The 17,370-nt window shown below is 53.0% G+C and overlaps 1 protein-coding gene across 1 annotated transcript in view; it reads left to right on the top strand.

The window, feature by feature from the left end:
- The window catches only part of LOC139240153 (zinc finger protein 687-like), a 53,925-nt gene extending 37,094 nt beyond the window's left edge, over window positions 1-16,831 (top strand). The window contains exons 4-9 of the mRNA XM_070868539.1: window positions 5,015-5,193; window positions 8,761-8,937; window positions 12,070-12,232; window positions 12,799-13,062; window positions 14,044-14,156; window positions 16,466-16,831. Coding sequence (XP_070724640.1) covers window positions 5,015-5,193; window positions 8,761-8,937; window positions 12,070-12,232; window positions 12,799-13,062; window positions 14,044-14,156; window positions 16,466-16,625 — 1,056 coding nt within the window. The 3' untranslated portion in view covers window positions 16,626-16,831. The remainder of the gene's footprint in view (window positions 1-5,014; window positions 5,194-8,760; window positions 8,938-12,069; window positions 12,233-12,798; window positions 13,063-14,043; window positions 14,157-16,465) is intronic.
- Window positions 16,832-17,370: the final 539 nt, after the last annotated feature.

Genomic DNA, 17,370 nt, shown 5'->3' with positions numbered 1-17,370 from the left:
CAGTGCAACATCCTGGTAAATCTCCTCTGAACCCTCTAGTGCAATCACATCTTTCCTGTAATGTGGTGACCAGAACTGCACGCAGTACTCCAGCTGTGGCCTAACCAGTGTTTATACAGTTCAAGCATAACCTTCCTGCTCTTGTATTCCATGCCTCGGCTAATGAAGGCAAGCATTCCGTATGTCATCTTAACCACCTTATCCACCTGGCCTGCTACCTTCAGGGATCTGTGGCCCTGCACTCCCAGGCCCCTTTGTTCCTCTACACTTCTCAGTGCCCTATCATTTAATGTGTATTCCCTTGCCTTGTTAGCCCTCCCCAAATGCATCACCTCACACTTCTAGATTGAATTCCATTTGCCACTGTTCTGCCCGCCTGACCAGTTCATTGATATCTTCCTGCAGTCCACAGCTTTCTTCTTCATTATCAACCACACAGCCGATGTTAGTGTCATCTGCAAACTTCTTAATCATACTCCCTACGTTTAACTGGGTTCAGCCCCTTCCATTCACCCCACCAACGCATACACCTCGCCCGTATTCCCTCCCGTTCTTGAAGCAGCTGCCTGTTGCCACCTTGTGCTGCTCACTAACTAACTGTTTGGCCTTGGAGTACGGTACCATAGTGGTTATGTTACTGGGCTAGTAATCCAGGGGCCGACTATTGATCCAGAGACATGAGTTCATGTCCCACCATGGCAGCTGATTTAATAAATCTCCAATAAAAAGCCTGCATCAGTAATGGTGACCACGAAACTATCACTAAAAACACATCTGGTTCACTAATGTCCTTTTTATTGGACATGTGCCGCCCTTACCCAGGCTGGGCCTTTCTGTGATGCTTAACTGCCCTCTGAAATGGCCGAGCGAGCCACTCGATTGTACCAAACCACTGTGGGCACGGTGGGAGTAATTTCACCACACGTACGGCAGCAGGTCAAAAAGGTAGCTCACCATCGCCTCCTCCAGGGCAATTGGGGATGGGCAGTAGGTGCTGGCCTTGCTCGTGACGTCCACATCCTGTAAAACGAATTGAAAATAATGATGTGTTAACAGGAAGAGTTTGGGCAATAAACTGTGATCCATGTGGGAAAAATACAGATACAGACTTGATGGGTATCCCATCTGAAATATGACAAAATCAAGAACTGAGCACAGCACTTCAGGCTAACTGATAATCCAGTTCCCCCTCGCTGTCACTCAGTAACCCCCCCCCCCTCCTCCCTCCCTCCTCCCCCAGCGCCCTGTGTTACTGACTATCTGTACTGATGTTAATCCAGCTCCCTCACACTGTCACTCAGTAACCCCTCTCCCCCAGCGCCCTGTGTTACTGACTGTATCTGTACTGATGTTAATCCAGCTCCCTCACACTGTCACTCAGTAACCCCTCTCCCCCAGCGCCCTGTGTTACTGACTGTATCTGTACTGATGTTAATCCAGCTCCCTCACACTGTCACTCAGTAACCCCTCTCCCCCAGCGTCCTGTGTTACTGACTGTATCTGTACTGATGTTAATCCAGCTCCCTCACACTGTCACTCAGTAACCCCCCCCCCCCTCTCCCCCAGCGCCCTGTGTTACTGACTGTATCTGTACTGATGTTAATCCAGCTCCCTCACACTGTCACTCAGTAACCCCATCCCTAGCGCCCTGTGTTACTGACTGTATCTGTACTGATGTTAATCCAGTTCCCCCTCGCTGTCACTCAGTAACCCCTCTCCCCCAGCGTCCTGTGTTACTGACTGTATCTGTACTGATGTTAATCCAGCTCCCTCACACTGTCACTCAGTAACCCCTCTCCCCCAGCGTCCTGTTACTGACTGTATCTGTACGGATGTTAATCCAGCTCCCTCACACTGTCACTCAGTAACCCCTCTCCCCCAGCACCCTGTGTTACTGACTGTATCTCTACTGATGTTAATCCAGCTCCCTCACACTGTCACTCAGTAACCCCTCTCCCCCAGCACCCTGTGTTACTGACTGTATCTGTACTGATGTTAATCCAGTTCCCCCTCGCTGTCACTCAGTAACCCCTCTCCCCCAGCGCCCTGTGTTACTGACTGTATCTGTACTGATGTTAATCCAGCTCCCTCACACTGTCACTCAGTAACCCCTCTCCCCCAGCGTCCTGTGTTACTGACTGTATCTGTACTGATGTTAATCCAGCTCCCTCACACTGTCACTCAGTAACCCCTCTCCCCCAGCACCCTGTGTTACTGACTGTATCTCTACTGATGTTAATCCAGCTCCCTCACGCTGTCACTCTGTGGTACTAATGTATTCTTTATGTCAAATGTTTGACAAATCTGTTGGGGTAACTAGCAGAATAGATAAAGGGGAACCAGTGGATGTGATGTAATTGGATTTTCAGAAGGTATTCGATAAGGTGCCACACACATTTTGTTATTAAACAAAATTAGGGCTCATGGGATTGGGGTTAATATACGAGCATGGATTGAGGATTGGTTAACGGACTGAAAACAGAGTAGGAATAAACGGGTCATTTTCGGGTTGGCAGGCTGTAACTAGTGGAGTGCCGCAGGGATCAGTGCTGGGGCCCCAGCTATTCACAATATATATCAATGATTGGGATGAGGGGACCAAATGTAATTTATCCAAGTTTGCTGATGATACAAAGCTCGGTGGGAATGCAAGTTGTGAGGAGGATGCAAAGAGGCCTCAAGGGGCTACAGACATGGCTAAGTGAGTGGGCAAGAACATGGCAAATGGAATATAATGTGGAGAAATGTGAAGTTATCCACTTTGGTCGGAACAATAGAAAAGCAGAGTGTTCTTTAAACGGTGAGAGATTGTGAAATGTCGGTGTTCAGAGGGACCTGGGTGTCCGTGTACACGAACCACTGAAAGTTAACCTGCAGGTACAGCAAGTGATTAAAGCAAATGGCCTGTTGGCCTTTATTACAGGAGGATTTGAGTATAAGAGTAAAGACGTCTTACTGCGATTATATCGGGCCCTGGTGAGACCACACCTGGAGTATTGTGCACAGTTTGGGTCTCCTTACCTAAGGAAGGATATACTTGCCACAGAGGGAGTGCAGCGAAGGTTCACCAGACTGATTCCTGGGAGGGGGGGATTGTCCTATGAGGAGAGATTGAGTAGACTGGGCTGATATTCTCTGGAGTTTAGAAGAATGAGAGGGTGATCTCATTGAAACATACAACATTCTTACAGGGCTTGACAGGGTAGATGCAGGGAGGATGTTTCCCCCGGGCTGGGGAGTCTAGAACCAGGGGTCACAGTCTCAGGATAAGGGCTCGGCCATTGAGGACTGAGATGAGGAGGAATTTCTTCACTCAGAGGGAGGTGAATCTTTGGAATTCTCTGCCCCAGAGGGCTGTGGAGGCTCAGTCACTGAGTATATTCAAGGCTGAGATCGATAGATTGTTGGATATTAAGGGAATCGAGGGATCGGGCGGGGAAAGTGGAGTTGAGGTCGAAGATCAGCCGTGATCTCATTGAATGGCGGAGCAGGCTCGAGGGGCCGAATGGCTATAGCTCCTAGTTCTTATGGTTGATGGTTGTCCACTGTTTGCGAGGAAGGTTTGATCCTTCAGGTTGTACTGTGGGCTCCTCTAAGGAATCCATTTCGTAGGTCGCAGTTCTTCCAAGCATTTCGCCGTCGGTCATCGAGACGGAGGGGCGATCGCTGAAGGGCTTTGGCGATGGTCCAAAATGGCCGCCTCGGCATGTCTTTGGTGTGGTGGTTGCGTTCTCTGGAGGCGGCGTAGGCGCAACATTTGCAAGCACGGGGAAGTGGAGTTGAGGCAGATGACTAGCCGCGATCTCATTGAATGGCGGGGCGAGGCTCGAGGGGCCCAGTGGTCGTCTCCTGCAGCTGTTTAAGAACATAAATAGGAACAGGAGTAGGCCATACGGCCCTTCGAGTCTGCTCCGCCATTTAACTCATGGACTCAGCTCCACTTCCCTGCCCGCCCCCTTATCGGTTAAGAAACTGTCTATTTCTGTCTTAAATTTATTCAATGTCCCGGCTTCCACAGCTCTCTCAGGCAACGAATTTCACAGATTTACAACCCTCCGAGAGAAGAAATTTCTCCTCATCTCAGTTTTAAATGGGCGGCCCCTTATTCTAAGACCGTGCCCCCTAGTTCTAGTCTCCCCCATCAGTGGAAACATCCTCTCTGCATCCACCTTGTCGAGCCCCCTCATAATCTGATACGTTTCGATAAGATCACCTCTCATTCTTCTGAATTCCAATGAGTAGAGGCCCAACCTCCTCAACCTTTCCTCATAAGTCAACCCCCTCATCTCCCGGAATCAACCGAGTGAACCTTCTCTGAACTGCCTCCAAAGCAGGTCTATCCTTTCATAAATACGGAAACCAAAACTGCACGCAGTATTCCAGGTGTGGCCTCACCAATACCCTGTATAGCTGTAGCAAGACTTCCCTGCTTTTATACTCCATCCCCTTTGCAATAAAGGCCAAGATACCATTGACCTTCCTGATCACTTGCTGTACCTGCATACTATCCTTTTGTGTTTCATGCACAAGTAACCCCCAGGTCCCGCTGTACTGCAGCACTTTGCAATCTTACTCCATTTAAATAATAACTTGCTCTTTGATTTTTTTCTGCCAAAGTGCATGACCTCACACTTTCCCACATTATACTCCATCTGCCTAATTTTTGCCCACTCACCTGAGCCTGTCTCTGTCCTTTTGCAGATTTTTTTGTGTCCTCCTCACACATTGCTTTTCCTCCCATCTTTGTATCGTCAGCAAACTTGGCTCCGTTACACTCGGTCCCTTCTTCCAAGTCGTTAATATAGATTGTAAATAGTTGGGGTCCCAGCACTGATCCCTGCGGCCCCCCACGGGTCACTGATTGCCGACCCGAGAATGGGCCATTTATCCCGACGCTGTGTCCTCTGTCAGTTAGCCAATCCTGTATCCCTGCTAATAAATATAATTGAATGGCGGAGGGGCCTGCTCCCGGGGCTGCTCTCTCTGACGTGCTTGCATTGCTTCCTCCCCGCAGGTGTGCCAGCTGTGCCAGATGTTGCTGCCCACCAAGTGCAGCTACGCCGCCCACTACCGCCTGCACAAGAGCAAGTCGCCATGCACCTGCCCCGAGTGTGGCGGGGCCTGCCGGGCCACCCACATCCAGGGGCACGCCAAGGACTTCTGCTTTCACTTTGCCCGCAAGGTCGGATACAAGTAGGTGACGGGGGGGGCGGGCGAGGGGGGGGGCGGGCGAGGGGGGCGGGCGAGGGGGCGGGCGGGCGAGGGCGGCCCCGGGGTTCGCGGATCAGGGCGCAGTGTTGCCAGCAGCGTAGTTGTGGCACGCTCCCTTAACTGGTGACGGAAGTCCTCCGAGTAAAGTCCACGCGATTCAAAGCTGCTTTGTTCACATTATCTGAATTTTATTTTTCACTGCTAAATTCCAAACTGCTGATATTTCATTCAAATTATTGCCCAGTTCAAGTTTTTTTTTTAATCTGGCCAGAAAAAAAAGTGTCAATTATTCGGCTGATTGGAAGAGACGGTGTGTTGAAGAATTGATTGGGAGTGGGGCTATGTCAACACTGCAGTTGGAGATCCTTCTCAACGGCCTGATATTGTGCCCGTTGTTGGAGATAAACAGCCTCTGGAAGCTGGTTCCGGAAGCACTGCCACCGACTGGGACTTGACCCCGGTTCTCTGTCTCTCGCTGGATTTCTCTCCCCCCCCCTCACTCTGCCGTGTTCCCATGAAATATCGGGCACACGTTACCCCCCCACCCCCAAGTATGAACAGGAGCAAGAGTCGGCCATTCGGCCCCTCGAGCCTGCGCCACCATTCAATAAGATCGCGGGCGATCTGATCATGGACTCGGCTCCAGTTCCCCGCCCGCTCCCCGTGACCCTTGGCTCCCTTATCGTTCAAAATTCAATGACCCAGCCTCCACAGCTCCCCGGGGCGCAGAATTCCACAGATTCACCACCCTCGGAGAGAGAAGAAATTCCTCCTCATTTCTGCCTTATTCCGAAACTATGCCCCCCCCCCCCCCCCCCCGAGTTCTAGATTTCCCTCCACGAGGGGAAACATCCTCTCTGCGTCTACTCTGCCGAGGCCCACTCAGAATCTTATACCCTCGCTACCCTCCCTCCATCCCCCACGCGGCCCTCCCTCCTGCGCGAGCCCCGAGGTGGTTCGAGCGGAACGCTTACCGTAGTTAAACCCCATTCCGTCCAGGCTCAGTATTGGCGCCCAGTTTACAGCGGGAGACGCTGGCCAGTGAGCGGGAGCGTGTGCGTTGGCGCTGGTCTGTTTAACCCGACCCCGTGCTCCGTGAGGGATCAGCCCAGCGCCACCTGGTGTGTTTACCCGGTAGGAGCCGTGGGCAGGGAAGGGTTTGTGTTGCTTTGGAACACCGACTGGGACTTAACCCCGGTTCTCTGTCTCTCGCCGGACGGGAGCTGGGCTGAGAGAAGTGGAGACAGTGTCTGCAACCTGTTGGACGGAGGAGCAGCGGTTTATAAAATCCTACCGACCCTGTGCTACCATTTCCCACACCTCGGGAGCCTCTTATCAACAAGAGCAGACATTGACGACGAGATCCAACACCGCCTCCAGTGCGCTAGTGCAGCCTTTGGCCACATGAGGAAAAGAATGTTTGAAGACCAGGCCCCTCAAATCTGCCACCAAGCTCATGGTCTACAGGGCTGTAGTGATACCCGCCCTCCTGTATGGCTCAGAGACGTGGACCATGTACAGTGGACACCTCAAGTCGCTGGAGAAATACCACCCAACGATGTCTCTGCAAATCCCCTGGGAGGACAGACGCACCACCGTTAGCGTCCTCGACCAGGCCAACATCCCCAGCATCGAAGCACTGACCACACTCGACCAGCTCCGCTGGGCGGGGCCACATTGTCCGCATGTCCCCAGACACGAGACTCCCAAAGCAAGCGCTCTACTCGGAACTCCTTCACGGCAAACGAGCCAAAGGTGGGCAGAGGAAACGTTACAAGGGACCACCCTCAAAGCCTCCCTGATAAAGTGCAACATCCCCCACCGACACCTGGGAGTCCCTGGGCCCAAAGACCAGTCCGCCCTGAGTGGAGGAAGTGCATCCGGGAGGGCGCTGAGCACCTCGAGTCTCGTCGCCGAGAGCGTGCAGAAACCAAGCGCAGGCAGCGGAAGGAGCGTGCGGCAAACCAGTCCCACCCTCCCCTTCCCTCAACCACTGTCTGTCCCACCTGTGACAGGGTCTGTGGCTCTCGTATTGGGCTGTTCAGCCACCGAAGGACTCACTTCAGGAGTGGAAGCAAGTCTCCCTCGATCCCGAGGGACTGCCGATGATGATGACAGTGCAGCTTCTGAGCAACCAGCTCTTCCGTCCTTCCGGCTTGTTTCGCTCTGAAAACGTTCGATCAAACTTCCTGACTGTGTGTGTGTTGTAGGTCACTTGGCCCATGGTCTCCCGGGGGGGGGGGGGCGGTGACTGATACGGACATGTGCAGTGGGACATTATCCCTGCGGTGGGAGAGATGGGAAGTTAAGAGAGAACTTGTATTTATATTGCGTCTTTCACAATCTCCAGTCGTCACAAAGTGCTCTACACCCAGTGAAATACTTTTTGATGTGTAGTCATCCTGGTGATTGTGGCTCAGTGAGCAGCACTATCGTCTCGCTGAGTCAGAAGGTGGTGGGTTCAAGTCCCACTCCAGAGTCTGAAGCACAAAATCCAGGCCGACACTCTCGCAATGCTGAGGGAGCGCCGCGCTGTCGGAGGGGCAGTACTGAGGGACTGTCGGAGGGGCGGTACTGAGGGAGCGCTGTACTGTCGGAGGGGCAATACTGAGGGACTGCCGCACTGTCGGAGGGGCAGTACTGAGGGAGCGCCGCACTGTCGGAGGGGCAGTACTGAGGGAGGGCAGTACTGAGGGAGCGGCGCACTGTCGGAGGGGCAATACTGAGGGAGCCCCGCACTGTCGGAGGGGCAGTACTGAGGGAGCCCCGCACTGTCGGAGGGGCGGTACTGAGGGAGCGCCGCACTGTCGGAGGGGCAATACTGAGGGACTGCCGCACTGTCGGAGGGGCAGTACTGAGGGAGCGCCGCACTGTCTGAGGGGCAGTACTGAGGGAGCGGCGCACTGTCGGAGGGGCAGTACAGAGGGAGCGGCGCACTGTCGGAGGGGCAGTACTGAGGGAGGCTGCACTGTCGGAGGGGCAGTACTGAGGGAGCGCCGCACTGTCGGAGGGGCAGTACTGAGGGAGGCTGCACTGTCGGAGGTGCCGTCTTTTGGATGAGACGTTAAACCGAGGCCCCGTCTGCCCTCTCGGGTGGATGTAAAAGATCCCGGGGCCACTATTGGAAGAAGAGCAGGGGGAGTTCTCCCCGGTGTCCTTGGGCCAATATTTATCCCTCAACCAACATCACTAAACAAACAAATCGTTGCTGTCTGTGGGAGCTTGCTGTGCGCACATTAAGCTGCCGCATTTCCTGCATTACAACAATGACTGCACTTCCAAAGTACTTCAGTGGTTGTAAAGCGCTTTGCAACGTCCTGAGGTTGTGAAAGGCGCTATAGAAATGCAAGTTCTTTGTATCATTCAGTCTGCGGCTCAAGCAAGAACCAAAATGAGTACCCAAGCTGTCCGGGAGATACTCCTCAACTTTGCATACTGTGCTTCAGAGCTCCTGTGCGGAGAGACACAGCCCTGGGCTCTTCAACGCCATGGTATTTAATAATCCAGTGTTGCTTAAACCGATCTCTCTCTCTCTCTTTTCTCCCGAAGGTGCCCCCAGTGCGGAGTGGTGTACGGAGGGATCACCTCGATCAAGTCTCACATCCAGGACGTACACTGTGAGGCCTTCCACAAGTGCCCAATCTGCCCGATGGCGTTCAAATCGGCCCCCAGTGCCCACTCGCACATCTACACACAGCACCCGGGCATCAGTAACCAGCAAGCCAAGTGAGTGGCAGGCGGGAGGGTTTCGAAGTGCGGGTGGTCTCGTGTCCCGTAGAATCATATTAATGTACGGCACAGAAGGAGGCCATTTGGCCCATCATGTCCGCGCTGGCCGAAGAAAGAGCTACCCAGCCTAATCACATTTTCCAGCTCTTGGTCCGTACTATGCTGTGCAGAACTGTGCACAGGGCTCCAAGTGTGGGCTAACCCAGGTATATCGAGACCAGAACTGTGCACAGTGCTCCAAGTGTGGACTAACCCAGGTGTATGGAGACCAGAACTGTGCACGGTGCTCCAAGTGTGGTCTAACCCAGGTATATCGAGACCAGAACTGTGCACAGTGCTCCAAGTGTGGTCTAACCCAGGTATATCGAGACCAGAACTGTGCACAGTGCTCCAAGTGTGGACTAACCCAGGTGTATGGAGACCAGAACTGTGCACAGTGCTTCCAGTGTGGTCTAACCCAGGTATATAGAGACCAGAACTGTGCACGGTGCTCCAAGTGTGGGCTAACCCAGGTATATAGAGACCAGAACTGTGCACGGTGCTCCAAGTGTGGTCTAACCCAGGTATATGGAGACCAGAACTGTGCACGGTGCTCCAAGTGCGGTCTAACCCAGGTATATAGAGACCAGAACTGTGCACAGTGCTCCAAGTGTGGGCTAACCCAGGTATATGGAGACCAGAACTGTGCACGGTGCTCCAAGTGCGGTCTAACCCAGGTATATAGAGACCGGAACTGTGCACAGTGCTCCAAGTGTGGGCTAACCCAGGTATATGGAGACCAGAACTGTGCACGGTGCTCCAAGTGTGGTCTAACCCAGGTATATGGAGACCAGAACTGTGCACAGTGCTCCAAGTGTGGTCTAACCCAGGTATATGGAGACCAGAACTGTACACAGTGCTCCAAGTGTGGGCTAACCCAGGTATATAGAGACCAGAACTGTGCACGGTGCTCCAAGTGTGGTCTAACCACGGTATATGGAGACTAGAACTGTGCACAGTGCTCCAAGTGTGGTCTAACCCAGGTATATGGAGACCAGAACTGTGCACGGTGCTCCAAGTGTGGTCTAACCCAGGTATATGGAGACCAGAACTGTGCACGGTGCTCCAAGTGTGGTCTAACCCAGGTATATGGAGACCAGAACTGTGCACGGTGCTCCAAGTGTGGTCTAACCACGGTATATGGAGACCAGAACTGTGCACGGTGCTCCAAGTGTGGTCTAACCCAGGTATATGGAGACCAGAACTGTGCACGGTGCTCCAAGTGTGGTCTAACCCAGGTATATGGAGACCAGAACTGTGCACGGTGCTCCAAGTGCGGTCTAACCCAGGTATATAGAGACCAGAACTGTGCACAGTGCTCCAAGTGTGGGCTAACCCAGGTATATGGAGACCAGAACTGTGCACGGTGCTCCAAGTGCGGTCTAACCCAGGTATATAGAGACCAGAACTGTGCACAGTGCTCCAAGTGTGGGCTAACCCAGGTATATGGAGACCAGAACTGTGCACGGTGCTCCAAGTGTGGTCTAACCCAGGTATATGGAGACCAGAACTGTGCACAGTGCTCCAAGTGTGGTCTAACCCAGGTATATGGAGACCAGAACTGTACACAGTGCTCCAAGTGTGGGCTAACCCAGGTATATAGAGACCAGAACTGTGCACGGTGCTCCAAGTGTGGTCTAACCACGGTATATGGAGACTAGAACTGTGCACAGTGCTCCAAGTGTGGTCTAACCCAGGTATATGGAGACCAGAACTGTGCACGGTGCTCCAAGTGTGGTCTAACCCAGGTATATGGAGACCAGAACTGTGCACGGTGCTCCAAGTGTGGTCTAACCCAGGTATATGGAGACCAGAACTGTGCACGGTGCTCCAAGTGTGGTCTAACCACGGTATATGGAGACCAGAACTGTGCACGGTGCTCCAAGTGTGGTCTAACCCAGGTATATGGAGACCAGAACTGTGCACGGTGCTCCAAGTGTGGTCTAACCCAGGTATATGGAGACCAGAACTGTGCACGGTGCTCCAAGTGTGGTCTAACCACGGTTCGATACATGTTTATCGACCAAAGCCAGAGAGGTTGGTGAAGGGCGGTAGGTGCAGGGATACGGAGCCAGAGAGAGCGAGAAATAACTTCTCAAACAATGGCTGGTGACCTGGGGCACGGGGAGGACAGCCTGCAGAGTACGGCCTTGCGTTCGATGATGGGAGAGTGGCTGAGGACGGTGGTGTGGCCCGTTACATGCCTCGCCCCAGTGTGGTTGGTGCTGAGCCGAGCTGTGAGCAAACCTCGCTGGGGCAGTCGGGAGGCGCCTGCAGTTGTACCGGGCACAGAATCCAGTCGTCCCTGCAGGCCGAGAGCACCCGTGTGCACCAGGTTGGTTTTGACCGTGATGCCCCCCCCGTGGCTGAATAGCCCAATCACGTTTAATATCTGAAATAAAGACTTGCATTTCTATAGCGCCTTTCCCGACCACCGGACGTCTCTAAGCGCTTTACAGCCAGTGAAGTACTTCTGGAGTGCGGTCACTGTTGTAATGTGGGAAACGCGGCAGCTCAATTTGCGCACAGCAAGCTCCCACACTCAGCAATGTGATAAAGACCCAGATCAGCTGGGGTTTTTTTTTTTTGTTTTATTGATTGAGGCATAAATATTGGCCCCAGGACACCGGACAGAACTCCCCCAGCACTTCTTCAAAATAGTGCCGTTGTATCTTTTTTGCCCACTTGACAGGAGAGCAGACGGGGCCTCAGTTTAAGGTCTCATCCGAATGATGGCCCCTCCGACGGTGCGGCGCTCCCTCGGCACTGCACTGGGAGTGTCGGCCTGGATTTTGTGGTTGGGTGTCTGGAATGGGAGTTGAACCTACAACAGGACTGGTTAAGTGAGATCCCCTCCCAGTGCGGGATATGTTAAACTCTGACCTGGTTCCTTGTAATGCTAATTACTGTGGCAGCGGGCATTTAAAACCCTCTGCCCCGAGGAGTTACCATTAACTTTTGTTTCTTTTTTCCCCCTCTCACCCTCTCACCCTCTCACCCTCTCACCCTCTCACCCTCTCACCCTCTCACCCTCTCACCCTCTCACCCTCTCACCCTCTCACCCTCTCACCCTCTCACCCTCTCCCACAGAGTGATTCACAAATGCGCCATGTGTGATACCGTCTTTACTCATCAGCCATTGCTAAGTGCCCACTTTGACCAGCACCTGAGCAAGCAGCGGGTCAGTGTCTTCAAGTGCCCGCACTGCCCAGTGCTCTTTGCACAGAAACGGACCATGATGGAGCACATCAAGGTGAGGGGTCAAACTGGGTTGGGTGGGGAAGAGTCAGTAGTGGGGGGTACTGAGGGTGTGCTGTCGGAGGGGCGGTACTGAGGGAGCGCCGCACTGTCGGAGGGGCGGTACTGAGGGAGTGCCGCACTGTCGGAGGGGCAGTACTGAGGGAGCGCCGCACTGTCGGAGGGGCGGTACTGAGGGAGTGCCGCACTGTCGGAGGGGCAGTACTGAGGGAGCGCCGCACTGTTGGAGGGGCGGTACTGAGGGAGTGCCGCACTGTCGGAGGGGCAGTACTGAGGGAGCCTCGCACTGTCGGAGGGGCAGTACTGAGGGAGCGCCGCACTGTCGGAGGGGCAGTACTGAGGGAGCGCCGCACTGTCGGAGGGGCAGTACTGAGGGAGCGCCGCACTGTCGGAGGGGCGGTACTGAGGGAGTGCCGCACTGTCGGAGGGGCGGTACTGAGGGAGTGCCGCACTGTCGGAGGGGCAGTACTGAGGGAGCCCCGCACTGTCGGAGGGGTGGTACTGAGGGAGCGCCGCACTGTCGGAGGGGCACAAGAATAAATGCTGCCTCCCTCCCCTCAGACCACCCATTCCAGCTTGAAAAGCGAGGACGTGATCCAGACCCGGATCGTGCCGCCGGTGAAGCCAGCGGCAAAGTCGAGTCCGGGCTCCACGGACTCATCGACTGACGAGTCGTCCTCCAGCCCCAAGGCCGTGCTGACCCTCCAGCGGCGGAAGGAGATGCGGCTGAAGTTGAAGAACGCGGGCTGGACGTGCGGGCAGTGTCAGATGTGGTTCCCCGAGCGAGAGGAGTACGTCGCCCACATGAAGAAAGACCATGGCAAGGTCAGTGTACGCGGGACGCAGTCGTGTGTCTGGTCAGCACCGGGTGATCGTGAGCCAAGGACTCGCACCTCCCGTCGCTCACCTCCATCGGTCTCCGCTCGAACCGTGCCCGCTGTGGCATTGGCTTCGAAACTCCTGGATTCTTATTTTGCAATGCTTCAGGCCTCCATAAACACTCCCAGGGCAGGTGCAGCACGGGGTTAGATACAGAGTAAAGCTCCCTCTACACTGTCCCATCAAACACTCCCAGGACAGGTACAGGGGGTTAGATACAGAGTAAAGCTCCCTCTACACTGTCCCATCAAACATTCCCAGGGCAGGTACAGCACGGGGTTAGATACAGAGTAAAGCTCCCTCTACACTGTCCCCATCAAACACTCCCAGGACAGGTACAGGGGGTTAGATACAGAGTAAAGCTCCCTCTACACTGTCCCCATCAAACACTCCCAGGGCAGGTACAGGGGGTTAGATACAGAGAAAGCTCCCTCTGCACTGTCCCCATCAAACACTCCCAGGGCAGGTACAGGGGGTTAGATACAGAGTAAAGCTCCCTCTGCACTGTCCCCATCAAACACTCCCAGGGCAGGTACAGGGGGTTAGATACAGAGTAAAGCTCCCTCTACACTGTCCCCATCAAACACTCCCAGGGATAATGAAGGTCGCTTTGGATCTCGAGACCCCATCTGCCCCCTTGGGTAGTCATTCATCTGTCTGTGGCGTTTGATACGGTGCCCCGACCAAAAATGATTCCGTCAACCATCGCCATCACCGCAATGATGTCTGTGCGAGGTGACTGTGCACTGAATGGCTGCCGGTGTAGCCGCAATTGCCGCAGTAGAGTTACCGGTTGCTGATGCAGTGCCTTGCGATGTTTGAGATGTGTCGGTGGGCGGGGGGGTGGGGGTACGTGCAGGGCACGGTGTGTGTCCCCGAGCTGTGACTAACATTCCCGGCTGTGTGTTATTCCCCTGTTGCCGGCAGGCGATGAAGAAGTTCCCGTGCCGACTCTGCGAGAGATCGTTCTGCTCCGCGCCGAGTTTACGGAGACACGTCCGGGTCAACCACGAGGGGATTAAACGCGTTTACAACTGCCGGTAACCGCACCCTTTCCAATTCACATTCTCTCTCGGCAAAAGTCGCGAAACACAAGAAGTGAGTATGCAGGTACAGCAAGTGATCAGGAAGGCAAATGGAACGTTGGCCTTTATTGCAAGGGGGATGGAGTATAAAAGCAGAGAAGTCCTGCTACAATTGGATCAATTGGGCTTGTATTCACTGGAGTTCAGAAGAATGAGAGGGGACCTCATAGAAACGTTTAAAATTCTGACGGGTTTAGACAGGTTAGATGCAGAAAGAATGTTCCCAATGTTGGGGAAGTCCAGAACCAGGGGTCACAGTCTGAGGATAAGGGGTAAGCCATTTAGGACCGAGATGAGGAGAAACTTCTTCACCCAGAGAGTGGTGAACCTGTGGAATTCTCTACCACAGAAAGTAGTTGAGGCCAATTCACTAAATATATTCAAAAGGGAGTTAGATGAAGTCCTTACTACTCGGGGGATCAAGGGTTATGGCGAGAAAGCAGGAAGGGGGTACTGAAGTTTCATGTTCAGCCATGAACTCATTGAATGGCGGTGCAGGCTAGAGGGGCTGAATGGCCTGCTCCTGCACCTATTTTCTATGTTTCTATGTTACAACTGTACAGGGCATTGGTCAGGCCACACCTGGAGTACTGCGTGCAGTTTTGGTCTCCGTATTTAAGGAAGGATGTTCTCGCATTGGAGGCAGTTCAGAGAAGATTCACTCGGTTGATTCCTGAGATGAGGGGGTTGACTTATGAGGAAAGGTTGAGCAGGTTGGGCCTGTTCTCATTGGAGTTTAGAAGAATGAGAGGTGATCTTAACGAAATGTATAAGATTCTGAGGGGGCTGGACAGAGTAGATGCAGAGAGGATGTTTCCCCTCGTGGGGGAATCTAGAACGAGGGGGCACATAGTCTCAGAATTTAAGATGGCGATGAGGAGGAATTTCTTCTTTCAAAGGGTTGTAAATCTGTGGAATTCTCTGCCTCAGAGAGCTGTGGAGGCTGGGTCATTGAATATATTTAAGGTGGAGATAGACAGATTTTTGAGTGATAAGGGAGTCGAGGGTTATGGGGAGTGGGCGGGGAAGTGGAGCTGAGTCCATGATCAGATCAGCCGTGATCTTATTAAATGGCGGAGCAGGCTCGAGGGGCCGTATGGCCGACTCCTGCTCCTAGTTCTTATGTTATGTTCCCCCATCCCGTCTACCTATCCCCGCTCCCTCCCATCCATTCCATTCCATTGCAGATTATCTGAATGGTGACAGATTAGGAAAAGGGGAGGTGCAACGAGACCTGGGTGTCATGGTACATCAGTCATTGAAAGTTGGCATGCAGGTACAGCATGCAGTGAAGAAGGCAAATGGTATGTTGGCCTTCATATCGAGAGGATTTGAGTATAGGAGCAGGGAGGTCTTACTGCAGTTGTACAGGGCCTTGGTGAGGCCTCACCTGGAATATTGTGTTCAGTTTTGGTCTCCTAATCTGAGGAAGGACATTCTTGCTATTGAGGGAGTGCAGCGAAGGTTCACCAGACTGATTCCTGGGATGGCAGGACTGACATATGAGGAGAGACTGGATCGACTGGGCTTATATTCACTGGAATTTAGAAGAATGAGAGGGGATCTCATAGAAACATATAAAATTCTGACGGGATTGGACAGGTTAGATGCAGGCAGAATGTTCCCAATGTTGGGGAAGTCCAGAACCAGGGGTCACAGTCTAAGGATAAGGGGTAAGCCATTTAGGACTGAGATGAGGAGAAACTTCTTCACCCAGAGAATTGTGAACCTGTGGAATTCTCTACCACAGAGAGTTGTTGAGGCCAGTTTGTTCCTCGTGGGGGAATCTCGAACTAGGGGGCATAGTCTCAGAATAAGGGGCCGTCCTTTTAAGACGGAGATGAGAAGGAGTTTCTTCTCAGAGGGTGGTAAATCTGTGGAATTCTCTGTCCCAGAGAGCTGTGGAGGCTGGGTCATTGAACATATGTGAGGAGGAGATCAAGTTAGTCAAACACGATTTGCATTTAACAAATCCGAGCTTGTTTTCATTCATTTTGCCCTGGCTTAATGTCCCCAAGTCTTTCCCCACCACCGACATTAGGCTTGAAGTTGCAGGATTTATCTTTTTCACTCCCCCCCCCCCCTCTCTTTGTTGAACAGAGGCAAGGTCCCCTTTAATATTTTCAAAACATATTATGGGGTTTCCCTTTCATGTTTGCCGCTAATCTGTTCTCTGAAAGTAATCTATCCTTTTTGACATATATATGTAAAGCTGGATAGTTTGAATGCCGGGGACATCCTGTGACATCCTGTCTGTGTTCCAGACACTGCACCGAGGGAAAGAGGACCTTCAGTAGTCGGCTGACCCTTGAGAAACACTTGCAGGTCATCCATGGCATCAACATGGCGGACCACACCCAGGACCAGGAGAATCTCTTTGAAAGAATCAGCATTAAGGTAGGTATTAATGTGGGGGGGTGGTGAGGCGGAGCAGCGGCTCTTGCTGGTCACTGTCGAGAGATTGCTGCTCGAAGTGGAGTGCTTCTGTGTTTGGTGAGGACTGTACTGCCTCCACAATCAAATAGCACTGTGCGGTATCAGGTCACGCCTTTCCTTCATTGTCCTGTCCTTTCACTGTGGAACTGTTTGTGTCACAGACATGCTGCAGCAAAGCTGGTGCTTACATTTTTAAAATGTTTTTTTTATCTCACTCTCTGTCTCTCTGTCTGTGTCTCTCTCTCTCCCTCTCTCTCTTTCCCCCCCCCCCCCTCTCTCTCTCTCTCTCTCTCTCTCTCTCCTTTTTCTCTCTCTCTCTCTCCTTTTTCTCTCTCTCTCTCTCTCTCTCTCTCTCTCCTTTTTCTCTCTCTCTCTCTCTCTCTCTCTCTCTCTCTCTTTCCCCTTCTGGCACTCTTCTCTCTTTTTCTCTCCCTCTCCCTCTCCCTCTCCCTCTCCCTCTCCTCTCCCTCTCCCTCTCCCTCTCCCTCTCCCTCTCCCTCTCCCTCTCCCTCTCCCTCTCCCTCTCCCTCTCCCTCTCCCTCTCTCTGGCTCTCTCTCTCTCTCTCTCTCTCTCTCTCTCTCTTTCCCCTTCTGGCACTCTTTTTCTTTCTCTCTCTCTCTCTTTCTCTCTCTCTTTCTCTCTCCCTCTCTCTTTCTCTCTCCCTCTCTCTTTCTCTCTCCCTCTCTCTCTTTCTCTTTCTCTCTCCCTCTCTCCCTCTCTCTCTTTCTCTCT

Source organism: Pristiophorus japonicus, chromosome 30 (assembly GCF_044704955.1).
Source record: "Pristiophorus japonicus isolate sPriJap1 chromosome 30, sPriJap1.hap1, whole genome shotgun sequence".
NCBI lineage: Eukaryota > Metazoa > Chordata > Chondrichthyes > Pristiophoridae > Pristiophorus > Pristiophorus japonicus.
This window is presented reverse-complemented; position numbering and strand designations above follow the sequence as displayed.